Raw genomic sequence first — 11,949 nt, forward strand, 5'->3', positions numbered from 1 at the left:
CACATATATATATATATATAATTTTGCATTGTGTAAACTGGATGTCATTGTAAAGATGCCTAATCTAGTTTTGATATTTCTTGTTAAACTCGGTCTTTTTGAAAAAAAAAAAAAAAACTTGTCAATCCTATAAAGATTTTGCATAAATTGCATAGATCCTCATTAATATATAAGAGAGTTTGCATTCTTATTGCCACATATACTGTAAGCAGTGAAATGCTCACTGAGAGCAAATGTTGTCTTTATTAAATAGGAACCATAAAAGATACAACACACTTTAAATTTGTTTTAGACAGCCACTACTTAGAAAAGTGCCATCCAGACCAAATGAAGTTGCCCACTTTGTAATTTGCACTTCAAGATACAACAACAGTTCTAGTTTATAAAGCCAATTTAATTAACTACCGTAAATATGTATTTGGACATGCATGTCTTCCTGCATCCTCTAGATGGTGCTGCAGCACCCTCCACACCCTTAGTTTATTTGTCCTTGCTAATGCCTGTCGATTAAATCTATAAATTTAAGCTGCAATTGAAAAACATGCATTTCATTTTTTTTTGATAATGTATGATGTTGGCATTAAAACAGATAGTAAACATTTGTAAAAAAAAAAAAAGGATACATTTTAAAATATGCACTATAAACATGTTGCAATAAAATCTACAGTAACTTACTGGCTGATGGATGCTAGTAAGTTACTGTAAAAGTATTTATATTGTAATTTCAGCGATAGTTTACAATGTTGATACTGCATTTACAGTATCATTACTGTCTTTTTAGGAATATTGCTGTATTAATTTAACACATTTATGTCATTTTTAAAGGTAGAAAACAACACACACACACACACACACACACACACACACACACACACACAAATCACTACATTTTAAAAAAGCTAATACACACATTCAGGGACAAAAGTAGAAACTAAACATGAAAACAATACAACAAAAAATATTGCCCACAAAATAAAGAATATGCAGAAWTGTATCTGTTCAGAAAGGAGTAGGAAGAAGTATAAACTTATTTAATCCATTCCCTTATCTATATCCTGTCTTACACAAAGTGTAATATCTTCAATTTATATTGTATTAGTAGTGTATTAATAATATCTAGATATGGCATTCATATAAATGTATATACAAAAATAAGTTCATAGCAAAAATCAACAGTATTCACAACACCATAAGCACATGGTGCATACTGAAGTAAAATATAAGTCRCRTAACATATTCCTAGCATTWTTGCAGTCAAGAGTAATTTTGGGCTAAATTTCTTARTAAGAATAATTTCATATTAAACATATTAATTTAGAGTTACTATGCTGCCATACAGCTTGCTTTGATATATACCATGAAATACATGTTTTTTAAACTCTCCCAAATAATCTATTTTTAACATTTTTTGATGTTCTGCATGTGATTCTCTGTGTTTTAATGCAGAACCCAACACCCACCAGGGTCATGTGCTCCCCTCAACGCTGGTTTTATCCCTTCTACTGATCATTGTTGTCCTGCTAACAATTTACTGTCTGAGGTAAATCARTCTGAACATGCACACTTACTCTTTATGACTATTGCTCTCTCTTTAGATTAGAATGAAGGGGCATGTTTCAGGGTGTGTGTGGGGGGGGGGTGGTGGTTCAGAAACAGGCGGTGGGTAAACAGCTGCACTCTGAGTAAGACAGCAAACAAAAACAGTTGGGTCAGAACACGCCAGCAGCTCCCGAACGCTTGTCATGAGAAGGAACAGCTTCACCTCTCTGGGATGGTTAATATCTGTCTCCAAATTTGTTTGTGATTTATCTCAAGTGTTTAATAATTCTGCATTGAGGATCAGAATGATTTGATTTATGTTGACCTACGTTGTGATCATTGCAGGTTCAAAAACCACAAGAAAGCTCTTATTACGTCGGTGGATAAAAAGATTCCAAATGGCTTCTTGGAGGAACAAGGTACTCTTGTGTTGCACTCAAAATACCCACCAGAGCATGAAAATGTGATGTTGCCTTTTTCTTTTTATTCATTTTTTTTATTTGACTTATAAATGTATACTCTTTATGAACAAGAAAAAACTCATGAAAGGTGGAAAGTTTGGAGGAGTCTCTTAGATTCCATAGCACGTAGGGAGCCACATAAAGTCTCTCTTCAAGTGTAAAAATAAATGAACGGAAATGCCAAATTCTGAGCTAGGATAGTTTTGTGCGGCAATTTTATGACTCAAGAAGTCATTTCTGACATGTAGTCACAGAGGTAGGAAATCTTAATAGTCATCAAGCTTGTTTTTGCAGGTGCTGTGAGAGCTTGTAATGTTCTCTGTTGGGAGACGTTTGCTGTCTGACCACCATATATCCCTTTAAACACAGGAGAGCAGACAGTGGTCCTCCTCCCGAGATCTCCCTCGCCCTCCAAGAGGTACTTCCCGATCCCTCTGGACTCGCTGGAGGAGGAGTACCGGATTCGCTCGGCTGACGACGGCAAGCTCTTCAGAGAGGAGTTCAATGTAGGCACAAGTATAGTTGGTGTGGATGAAGATGTTTGTCCTGCAAGCTTACAAGTTCAGGGAAAAAAAAAAGAGAAACAGCAATAAAATGTTTTCTTAGAAGACTTTGTACCTGTGGCTTTATTTCTTTCTTTCTCACGAGTATTGGATTCTCTCTTTGTAGTCACTGCCATGTTACTACCGCCATGGGTCCTTTGAGGAGGCGAGCAGAGAGCACAACAGAGAGAAAAACAGATACCCAAACATTTTACCATGTGAGTGAAGATTTACTATATGTTCTGCTGAAGGTTTATTGATACCTAAATCTTGAGAAAAGACAATACAACTGTAAATAAAAAATAAGGACTTTTYCCCCCTCTTTTTTTGTTTCAGACGATCATTCAAGGGTGGTTCTGAGTCATCTTGATGGACATCTATGCTCAGACTACATAAATGCATCTTATATAGATGTGAGTATTGATAACAAAAAACGTAAGGTTGTGCTATATGAAAAAGCAATTGCAATATTATAATCGAATATTGCAACATTGGTGAATAGTTGATGAATGGTTTGCAGTGCTCGCTGAGGTCCTTGATTGAGTTTGGTTGCTTGAATTTAATAAATATTCAAACGATTTGTGCAATAAACTTTCTCTTAAATTAATCACAAAGTCGTGACAGGTATTTCTATTGCAGGCACAGGTAGGCACCTTCAACCTGTTTCAAGAGAGCAAGAGTTGTATTTTGCCATCTTGAAGGCAGCACAACGGCTCAGTGGTTAGCACCTCCTGTAGGAACAAAGCAGGCTGAGAAACCCACAGAAATAGTTACCTTCATAAACCTGAATAGCCAGTGGTTATCTTACAGACTAAATCAACTATATTCCAATTAAAAAAGTTATTATAATACATTTTTCGTCCCTATTTGTGGTGCCCCCAGGTGGACGGCACCCTCAGCATCTGCCTACACTGCCTGTGCCATGGGTCAGTCCTGAGCTGAAAAGGCAGATTTGAGTGGTTTTTTTCTTTCAAAGATTAACTAATGTTTTAGCAGCAAACATGTCTCTAATAGCCACAAACTAGTGAGATAACACCTTTAGGTTTTTGGTAACTATCATCTAAACTAGCTATTGACATTTTTATATTGTGGGGTCAAATATCTGAATAAAGTCTCATTAACGGTGATGAATGTGTTGGCAAAATTGGTCTATTTTTTATTTATTTGTTTGTTTGTTTTTTCCACACAGGGCTATAAGGAGAAAAACAAATTCATTGCAGCACAAGGTACACATATTCCAAGCAAGTGGTTGAGGTTTTGGCAATTTATTTGATATATTTTTACCTACTTTTCTTTACTCTGTTTAAGGCCCAAAACTGGAAACACTGGCTGACTTCTGGCGAATGATTTGGGAACAGAAAACGGCAACTATAGTCATGCTGACAAATCTAAAAGAAAGGAAAGAGGTATGTTCCCATTTCTCAGCACTCTTGATACGAAAGGCTACACATCTATATGGCTCCAGTGCAACCTTATTTTGTGTTCTCATGACCCAAAGTCAGGAGCATAATTTATTTGACCTCTCTGCTAACTGAAAAAAGAAAAAAAATWCAGCAGATTACTTAGCATTGCAATAAAGTCAGCCTCAGAGGGATAATTGAGTGCTCAAAAGCAAGTTTGATGGGGCAGAATGGAGGCAGTGGGGATCAATGATGGAATAATTGTTGATAAGATCCTAAGAGGYTTCATGATAATTAGAGAATCTAGTTAATAGGTTGTGAAGACCTTATTGACTGTCAGAGTGGCACAAATCTTGGTGATTGTCTTTAAATTGGATTGTGAAATACACACACACACACAAAAAAAATACCAAATTGTCTCTATACATACAAAGAATATATGCATTTATATGACCTCAGTGACAGCGATTGTAGTGACAAAATAAACAACCTCCTCATTGTTGTGATCACCTCACCAGGAGAAATGCTGCCAATACTGGCCAGAAAAAGGCTGCTGGATGTACGGAAACGTCCGAGTGGCAGTGGAGGACATCACCGTGCTGGTGGACTACACCATTAGAAAATTCTGTGTTCAATATGTAAGTAGAACTGAACAAAGTGTTAAAAGGGACATCATGCAAATTCCACTTTTCTAACCATTAAAAACATTTTCTAGGAGTGCAAAAAAATTTATTTTAGTCTCTCCCGTTGCTGGGTAGATATGTTTATATTCTGTTTGGGTTATTTTTCAAGGCTTTTCTATTTTCTATGATGGTTGAAGCAGCTCGTTTGGATTTAAAAAGATAGCATCTAAACGAGTTGATCTGAGACCAGGGGTGAAAGAGGGGCTTGTGGAGTTACAATAAGGAGCAATTCAGACCAAAGCATTGCAGTTCCAGTTTATATCGACCCTCACTATTTAAATGTGAACTAGAAGGGTTTAAAAGTATATAATGTCTCCTTTAAAGTGTGAATTATGGATGTGTTTTCAGCTCGTTGGGAATCATTGTTTAAAGTGCACATATTTTGCTACTTCACATAAAGAAGTTAGAAAAAAGTAAATAATAAAAAAGTAAACAGTTTAACTTTGTTAAGGGTTTAAGTAATTGTTATTTTTCTCCCTCAAACTCTTGGTTTACACAATGAAGCGGTTGTGAAAACGTTTGCTTTTGGGAAAATGTAAAGCTTTCAGAGAATGAGAATTTGTAGAAATTCAGACTAACAAGTGAAAACCATTCTGGAAAGACATAAAAAAATTAAGGATTTAAAAAGAAATAAAAAAAATAGACACAGCACATATAATCAATATTCAGGTGTATTTTAACTTGCAATATACAACTTGGTAATGTTCAGACTTTATCTCTATTTGATCCTGAGAAATTTATGCACATAAAGAGTGTCTCTTTCTTTCCCTTGTTTGATTGCCAAGTTGGGTGTCAGCTCAGTGTACTGCAAAGCTTTCAGATTTCAAAATTCACTTTGTTCCCTAACCATCTGAAGTTAGACAAGCACAGAAATCCTCTCTGAGTCTCTGAGTCAAAAAAAAAAAAAAGATAAACATGACTGCACAGTAGCTCCCCTGCAAAAATCTGACAGACTGGATGTTTTTACGTTTAGCTCTCTGAAAACAGAGCAACCAAGTGTTCAAGAGAGTGAAATGATGGTCTCCGGAGAGCAAGGCAAACCAGTGTTTGATAATTATATTCTGCTCCAAAAAAATAAAAAATAAAAAACAATGATAAAAAATATATAGAGTATTTTTTTAAACTGCTACCAGTCGTAGTGATTTGTTCCTCCGTAGTTCTGTTCAGGTATTAACCTCGTATGTTTGTGCTTCACAGCAGGGCAGCGACGGGCTCCGAGCTCCTCGGCTGGTCACCCAGCTCCACTTCACCAGCTGGCCAGACTTCGGGGTGCCGTTCACACCCATTGGCATGCTGAAATTTCTCAAGAAGGTCATGGCTGTCAATCCGTCATATGCTGGACCCATTGTTGTGCACTGCAGGTAAAATGCCCGGTGGGAAGAAGTGAACAAAGGAACAGCAGTCCTAAAATATATATATACTGTATATATATATATATATATATATATATAAAGAACAAACACTCTTGAAATGCTTAATGTTGGTGCAAAACATCTTAATTGAAGCTTAACGTCTAAAGCTAAACACCCTCAAACTGTGCTTGTTTGACTAATCAGTATAAAGAAATCTGCAGCTGACTGTAGCAACTGCTACAACAGGTGTTCAGGGAGAAGAAGTGTTTTTGAACRGGGCCCGCTGCAGAAGTCCAACCTCCCCACCCCATGGAATCCAGCCTTTGTGCTCCCAGTGGTGCAGTTTGCTGAAATGACCCTAGTAAATCTATTAGGGGGGTGTTGGGGCATCAGAGGTGAAGCGCTTTCACATATGCTTGTTGTCGTTTACAATTGACTCCTTTGTTATAAAAACCCCAACTAGTATAACAAGAACACGATAAAATTATGACATTTTAATATGTTTAATTTTTTTAAAGTGTGAATTAGAATGAAGCTGTTGTACATCGTTATTGCTGCCTTGGCAGTTACTGATGAACTCGAAACATTTCTTTCCTATTGGACGTGTTGTGTTTTGCAAATGTTCCAGAGGAGACCTTTCTCTTGTTTGTGTTTCCTCAGTGCCGGAGTTGGAAGGACCGGGACGTTCATTGTCATTGACAGCATGATCGACATGATGCACATGGAGCAGCGAGTGGATGTCTTTGGCTTTGTGAGCAGAATACGAGAACAGCGCTGTCAACTTATCCAGACAGATGTAAGTCTCGACCCCGTCCGACCTGTTGTACCTTGAACTGACAGCGCAACTCGCTGCTCCGGTCGCAGCACAAACGAGCGAAGACTTGGAAAACAACTCTGTGTGTGCAGCACAATAAAATAAAAATGAAACAGAGGAAAATAGTTTTGCAAACAAAATTCACAATGGTTATGGCTCCCTCTCTTTTCTGCCTCAGATGCAGTACTCCTTTATCTACCAGGCTCTGTTAGAGTACTATCTGTATGGAGACACGGAGCTGGATGTGTGCTCTCTGGAGGGCCATCTGCAAAGGCTTCACAACACCAGGGCCCCACACGACAGGCTGGGCCTGGAGGAGGAATTCAGGGTACGAAGGAAGAAGTGCCRTCTTAAACAATTCAGTCAAGAGTGAATCGTCCCCATCACTTCATGCCTTGCACCGTTATATTATCATGGAAATATTGCCCAGGGTGCTGCTGTTGGCTGTGGTAACATAAATAACAATGATTTGGATCAGGTGAAACTTTATAAGACACCACCATCTGCCACTTAGAATTTTGTTTTAGCTTTGAGAAAATTTCTCTCTTTTTTTTGCTGCACAGCCCTCCACACATTGATTGGGATCACTCTCCAGTGTCTTTTATCTTTTTGTTTTTATTTTCTCAGTACAGGGAAAAGACTGTCTAGTCCTTTAGTTTTAGATTGCTAATACTACTAAAGCCTTGTCCGTTTTTGCTACTCCTCGTGTTTAGCATTTACAGCAGGGATGTCAAAATCATTTTCACCAGGGGCCGCATGAGCGTTATGGTGGCCCTCAAAGGGCCACTTGTAATACATTTTGACGTTTTGTGTTTAACTTTGATTAAACATGAAACGTCACATTCCTTGTCTAATTGTTACAGCACAAACAAACAATAACTGAGTTCTACATGGTATTTCCTGCATAGGAACAAATTTTACACCATGTCTTCTTACACTAAAAGGTGTGAAATAAATAATACAGAAATACTATTAAAATACTACTAAAAGTAAAAGTAAGAGTTTTACTCATTGTTGAGTTTTGGTGAGTAGCGGCCATCTTGAATTTTGAACTCTCCCATTTTCTGACAGGGAATTCTCGTGCATTATTGACATGAATTATGGGAGATGTAGTTTATGGTCAATGCTGGGTTTAAAACAGTTTATTTTGAGACATTAATACTGTTCAGCTAAATTKCTCAGGGGACAACAGTTACTCAAAGCCAACAGCTCAGGGGCAGGACAAGTATTATTATGTTTTACCTTTTAAATTTGTTTATTTTGTTGCAACAAATCGTAAATTTAAAGTTTACCATAGACATAAAATCTATTTTTTATCAAATAAAAATAATAATACTTTTGATGGGGTGATGGTTCAGGACTTGAGTGACCTGAACTCTTGCATGACATGCATATTTGTCTACATAGATGGCAGGTCCTAGCAGGTTCAAACTTAGCCCGTTTAGCATTTACAGAATAAAACAAACCTTTTTTTTTAAATCCTGCCGCTATTTTTCTCCCATCAGAAGCTGACCAATGTTCGAATAATGAAGGAGAACATGAGGACYGGGAACCTTCCAGCCAACATGAGGAAGAATCGTGTGCTTCAGATCATCCCATGTAAGAACAACCCTTCTGCTCTGAACAGTTTTTATAAAACAAGTAACATCAAAATACCACAGTACTGGTGAGTTTTAAAGATGCTGTACATACAGTAGATGTATGTCTGATCAGTTCAAGTCATTGTGATCTATTTTGTTTTCATCAGCTCRTTCATCTGTTTAATTTGATCCAAGATCACTTGTAAAAGTTGATTTTTCCTTTGCAGATGATTTCAACCGAGTAATACTCTCAGTGAAAAGAGGACTGGAATTTACAGACTACATCAATGCCTCCTTTATTGATGTAAGCTCTCCCCCTCGACCTCTTGTATGGATTTCCCATAGAAGTATAAATAAAGCTCATTGTTTCCTTTACAAACAATGCAAAATATGATGTTTGCTGCACTCTCAAGTGTTGTTTACTGGATGATCTGCCCTCCAGGGCTACCGGCAGAAGGACTATTTTATCGCARCCCAGGGCCCCCTGTCTCACACAGTGGAGGACTTCTGGAGGATGATGTGGGAGTGGAGGTGTCATTCAATCGTTATGCTCACACAGCTCAAAGAGAGGGAGCAGGTATGAGAAACCGAGATACGCTTTTGCACAATTAAATAATCGCTTTTTAGTATTATTATTCGGTTTTACTGTCTTATTATTTTGGACAATTTSTGCATGCATTTCTTAGGTCTTTGTTGTTTTATTTTTTATGCTTGAAGTAAAATGTCAAAAGCGGCTTGAAAACGTCTCGAAGTTGATTCCCCTGTCGACTTTYCAACCAGGAAAAATGTTTCCAATATTGGCCATCAGAGGGCAGTGTAACATTTGGAGATTACACTTTGGAGCTGACTGGAGAAACACAGTGTGAAACCTTCACTCGCAGAGATCTGCTTCTCACCTACAAACATGTGGTAATGTGACATATTAGTCCATTTATTTATTTATTTATTTATTTATTTATTTATTTATTTATTTATTTGTGTATGTATGGTTTTAGAAATTAGTCAAATAAAGTATATAATTTGATTATAACTGAATCCATTTAGAACATACTACCTGACTTTTCAGCAAGTTGTCTCACACGTGGTCTGGTTAAAAGTTCATAATTGTCCATCATGTTGAATGCTTTAAGGGGATAGGAATTAACACCGTGATTTCCATCATCAGGAAAAGCAGTCACAGCACGTTCGCCACTTCCACTTCCATGGGTGGCCTGAGATCGGGATACCAGGAGAAGGACGGGGGATGATTGACATCATTGCTGCCGTCCAGAGGCAGCAGCAGCAGTCTGGAAACCGTCCCATTGTGGTACACTGCAGGTGAGGGCCTTCGGTCATTGTTTTTTTTTTTTTCTGCCTTTTTTTAATATCTGTATTTCAAATTGTTTAGATATATTTTTTGTTCCTACAAATGCCTGCTACAATAATGTGTCCATTTCCTCAGTAGACCCAGCATTCAACCCATAAACCACTTATGTGATCCCTTATAAAGACTTAGCCATGAAAGCTTTGATCAGAACCTAGCTTCAGGTGAAGTGATTCTAAAGCAGCACGCCCCGATGGGATTGATCCAATCCACTGATTCACAGTCAATTAAAACCTCTCAAAGTGAAATCTCCTCTGACTCCCACTATGATTAATCTGATAAGATGAGCTAACGACAGGAAATGGTGTCATCACTTGCTTCTATTCCTTCATCACCACTTGTCTAGGAGGGCTTTTTAAAGCTTTTTTCCCCCATCTCAGGGGAATGGGGCTAACCCAATGCAATCCCTAACGTCTCTCTACACTTTCTCTTTCGATTCGCACATCTCTCTCTCCCTCTCTCTCCCTCTCCCCCTCTTTTACTCGTGCTCTTCCTCTTCATCCCACCGTCATTGTAAACATTGACTCAGTCAAACACTGAGCTTCCAAACTGATTAGTGTTAGCGTTTGGATTAGCTCCTCTTTAAGTGAGGATAATTACAAGAGCCATTACACAAAGGTCACCTTTACTCTCGCTAACTTTTTAGGCTAAATGAAAACAAATGTGCTCGAACAGATGAGTTACAAATCTGTCGTGAAGGAAATAAAAAGTGAATTTTTTWAGACACCTTTTGCAGTTTGGTGGCAGATCTCAGTTTTGAAAGCACTTTTGGTGTATGTTGTGTCATGTTGCTAATAATTCTGTTGGTTTTTGTCCTTAGCGCTGGTGCGGGAAGGACCGGGACCTTTATTGCGCTCAGCAACATTCTGGAAAGAGTGAAAGCTGAAGGCCTCCTGGATGTTTTTCAGACTGTCAAAAGTTTACGTATGCAGAGACCACACATGGTTCAAACTGTGGTAAGTGCAAAGGAAAAAAAGGGAGGAAAAATGTCATCTTGTTCATAGTTGTGTTGTTTGGAATAGTTCCGACTTGTGTTTGTGGTAATGCTTCCCTTTTTTTTTTTGCTTTTCCTTCCAGGAGCAATACGACTTCTGCTACAGAGTGGTCCAGGACTTTATTGACATTTTCTCAGACTACGCCAATTTTAAATAAAACCTTTCCATGTTTTTTTTTTTCTGTACACACAACTCAAATGAAAGTATGCATTTTTTAAATGTTGTTTTCTAAAACTTTTTACATTTTGAACTTCACTGCAGAATTAAAAATGTTGTTCTATGTGAGAACCAGGAGAGTCTGTATAATATGTGGGCTAATATGTGGACAATAATTAAAGTTTTTTTTTAATATATATAGGGTTGTTTTAACTTGTAAGTAAAAATGATTTCTTCCTAATATGTAAATATTATTTATGATCTGTGTTTAGCTCAAGCAGGAACTGAAAAAGTCAAACACATTTATTTCTGTTTCTGTTTTATTACCTCACTTCTATCTGAGATTTAACAGCTGGTGCCTGTTGCAGTTTTATTCAGCCTCAGTAACTTTTTTTTTTGCCTGTGGCAGTGCTGGATTGTGCCTAACTCAGCCACACACAATTAGCTCATATTGAATCAGGCATAAAAAAACGTGTTATTTCATGAAATTTAAATGCATGATTTCTGTCAAACTTACCTTTCAGCTTTTTAAATAATTTTTCATACAGTTTATTCATTCAGCTTTACGCTTTCATATTGCATAAAACCAGTGCCATATCGATTAGATATTGTTCTAATCTGCAAAAACTTGTCACAAAGTGACAAATTAAAAAAATAATAAGTCAGGTATTTATTGTATCTTTGTTTAAACAAAAAAACAAGAATGTACAGTACTGGTTATATTGTTTCAAAGGTGGTCGGTGGATTATCAATTGAGAGTTTTTTTTTTATATATTTACGTATATTGTATCCATTTTAGATTATTTTAATGAGTGGGTTAAAAATTCAGAGGAAACCTTTGTTTTTTCTTCTTCCTTTTTAGCTCATTAATATTTGCTGTCTTGATTTACAAAAACAGACAATAAACATTTCTTGGATTTTTTTAAAATAAAATATATTAAAACCAATTCAGAGAGATTAACATATTACAAAAATAATAAGTCAGGTATTTATTGTATCTTTGTTTAAACAAAAAAACAAGAATGTACAGTACTGGTTATATTGTTTCAAAGGTGGTCGGTGGA

At 37.1% G+C, this 11,949-nt stretch overlaps 1 protein-coding gene and 1 long non-coding RNA gene across 3 annotated transcripts in view; one reads left to right on the forward strand and one right to left on the reverse strand.

Annotated features, from left to right (window-relative positions):
* LOC106513255 (receptor-type tyrosine-protein phosphatase epsilon) overlaps positions 1-11,854 on the forward strand; it is a gene marked incomplete in the record, with an annotated part of 16,141 nt that extends 4,287 nt beyond the window's left edge. Inside the window, 18 exon segments of one of the 2 annotated variants that reach the window (XM_014001985.1) lie at positions 1,447-1,540; positions 1,885-1,958; positions 2,370-2,506; positions 2,670-2,760; positions 2,879-2,955; positions 3,732-3,768; positions 3,851-3,948; positions 4,461-4,580; positions 5,823-5,986; positions 6,638-6,773; positions 6,970-7,119; positions 8,297-8,390; positions 8,599-8,675; positions 8,814-8,948; positions 9,152-9,280; positions 9,537-9,688; positions 10,555-10,690; positions 10,812-11,854. In XM_014001985.1, coding sequence (XP_013857439.1) covers positions 1,447-1,540; positions 1,885-1,958; positions 2,370-2,506; positions 2,670-2,760; positions 2,879-2,955; positions 3,732-3,768; positions 3,851-3,948; positions 4,461-4,580; positions 5,823-5,986; positions 6,638-6,773; positions 6,970-7,119; positions 8,297-8,390; positions 8,599-8,675; positions 8,814-8,948; positions 9,152-9,280; positions 9,537-9,688; positions 10,555-10,690; positions 10,812-10,886 — 1,976 coding nt within the window. 2 annotated transcript variants of the gene reach the window in all.
* Positions 1-11,949, reverse strand: part of LOC106513283 (uncharacterized) — an 85,888-nt gene that overhangs the window by 4,064 nt on the left and 69,875 nt on the right. The window lies entirely within an intron of this gene.

The sequence above is a fragment of the Austrofundulus limnaeus genome, unplaced genomic scaffold (assembly GCF_001266775.1).
Source record: "Austrofundulus limnaeus strain Quisiro unplaced genomic scaffold, Austrofundulus_limnaeus-1.0 Scaffold0, whole genome shotgun sequence".
Lineage (NCBI taxonomy): Eukaryota > Metazoa > Chordata > Actinopteri > Cyprinodontiformes > Rivulidae > Austrofundulus > Austrofundulus limnaeus.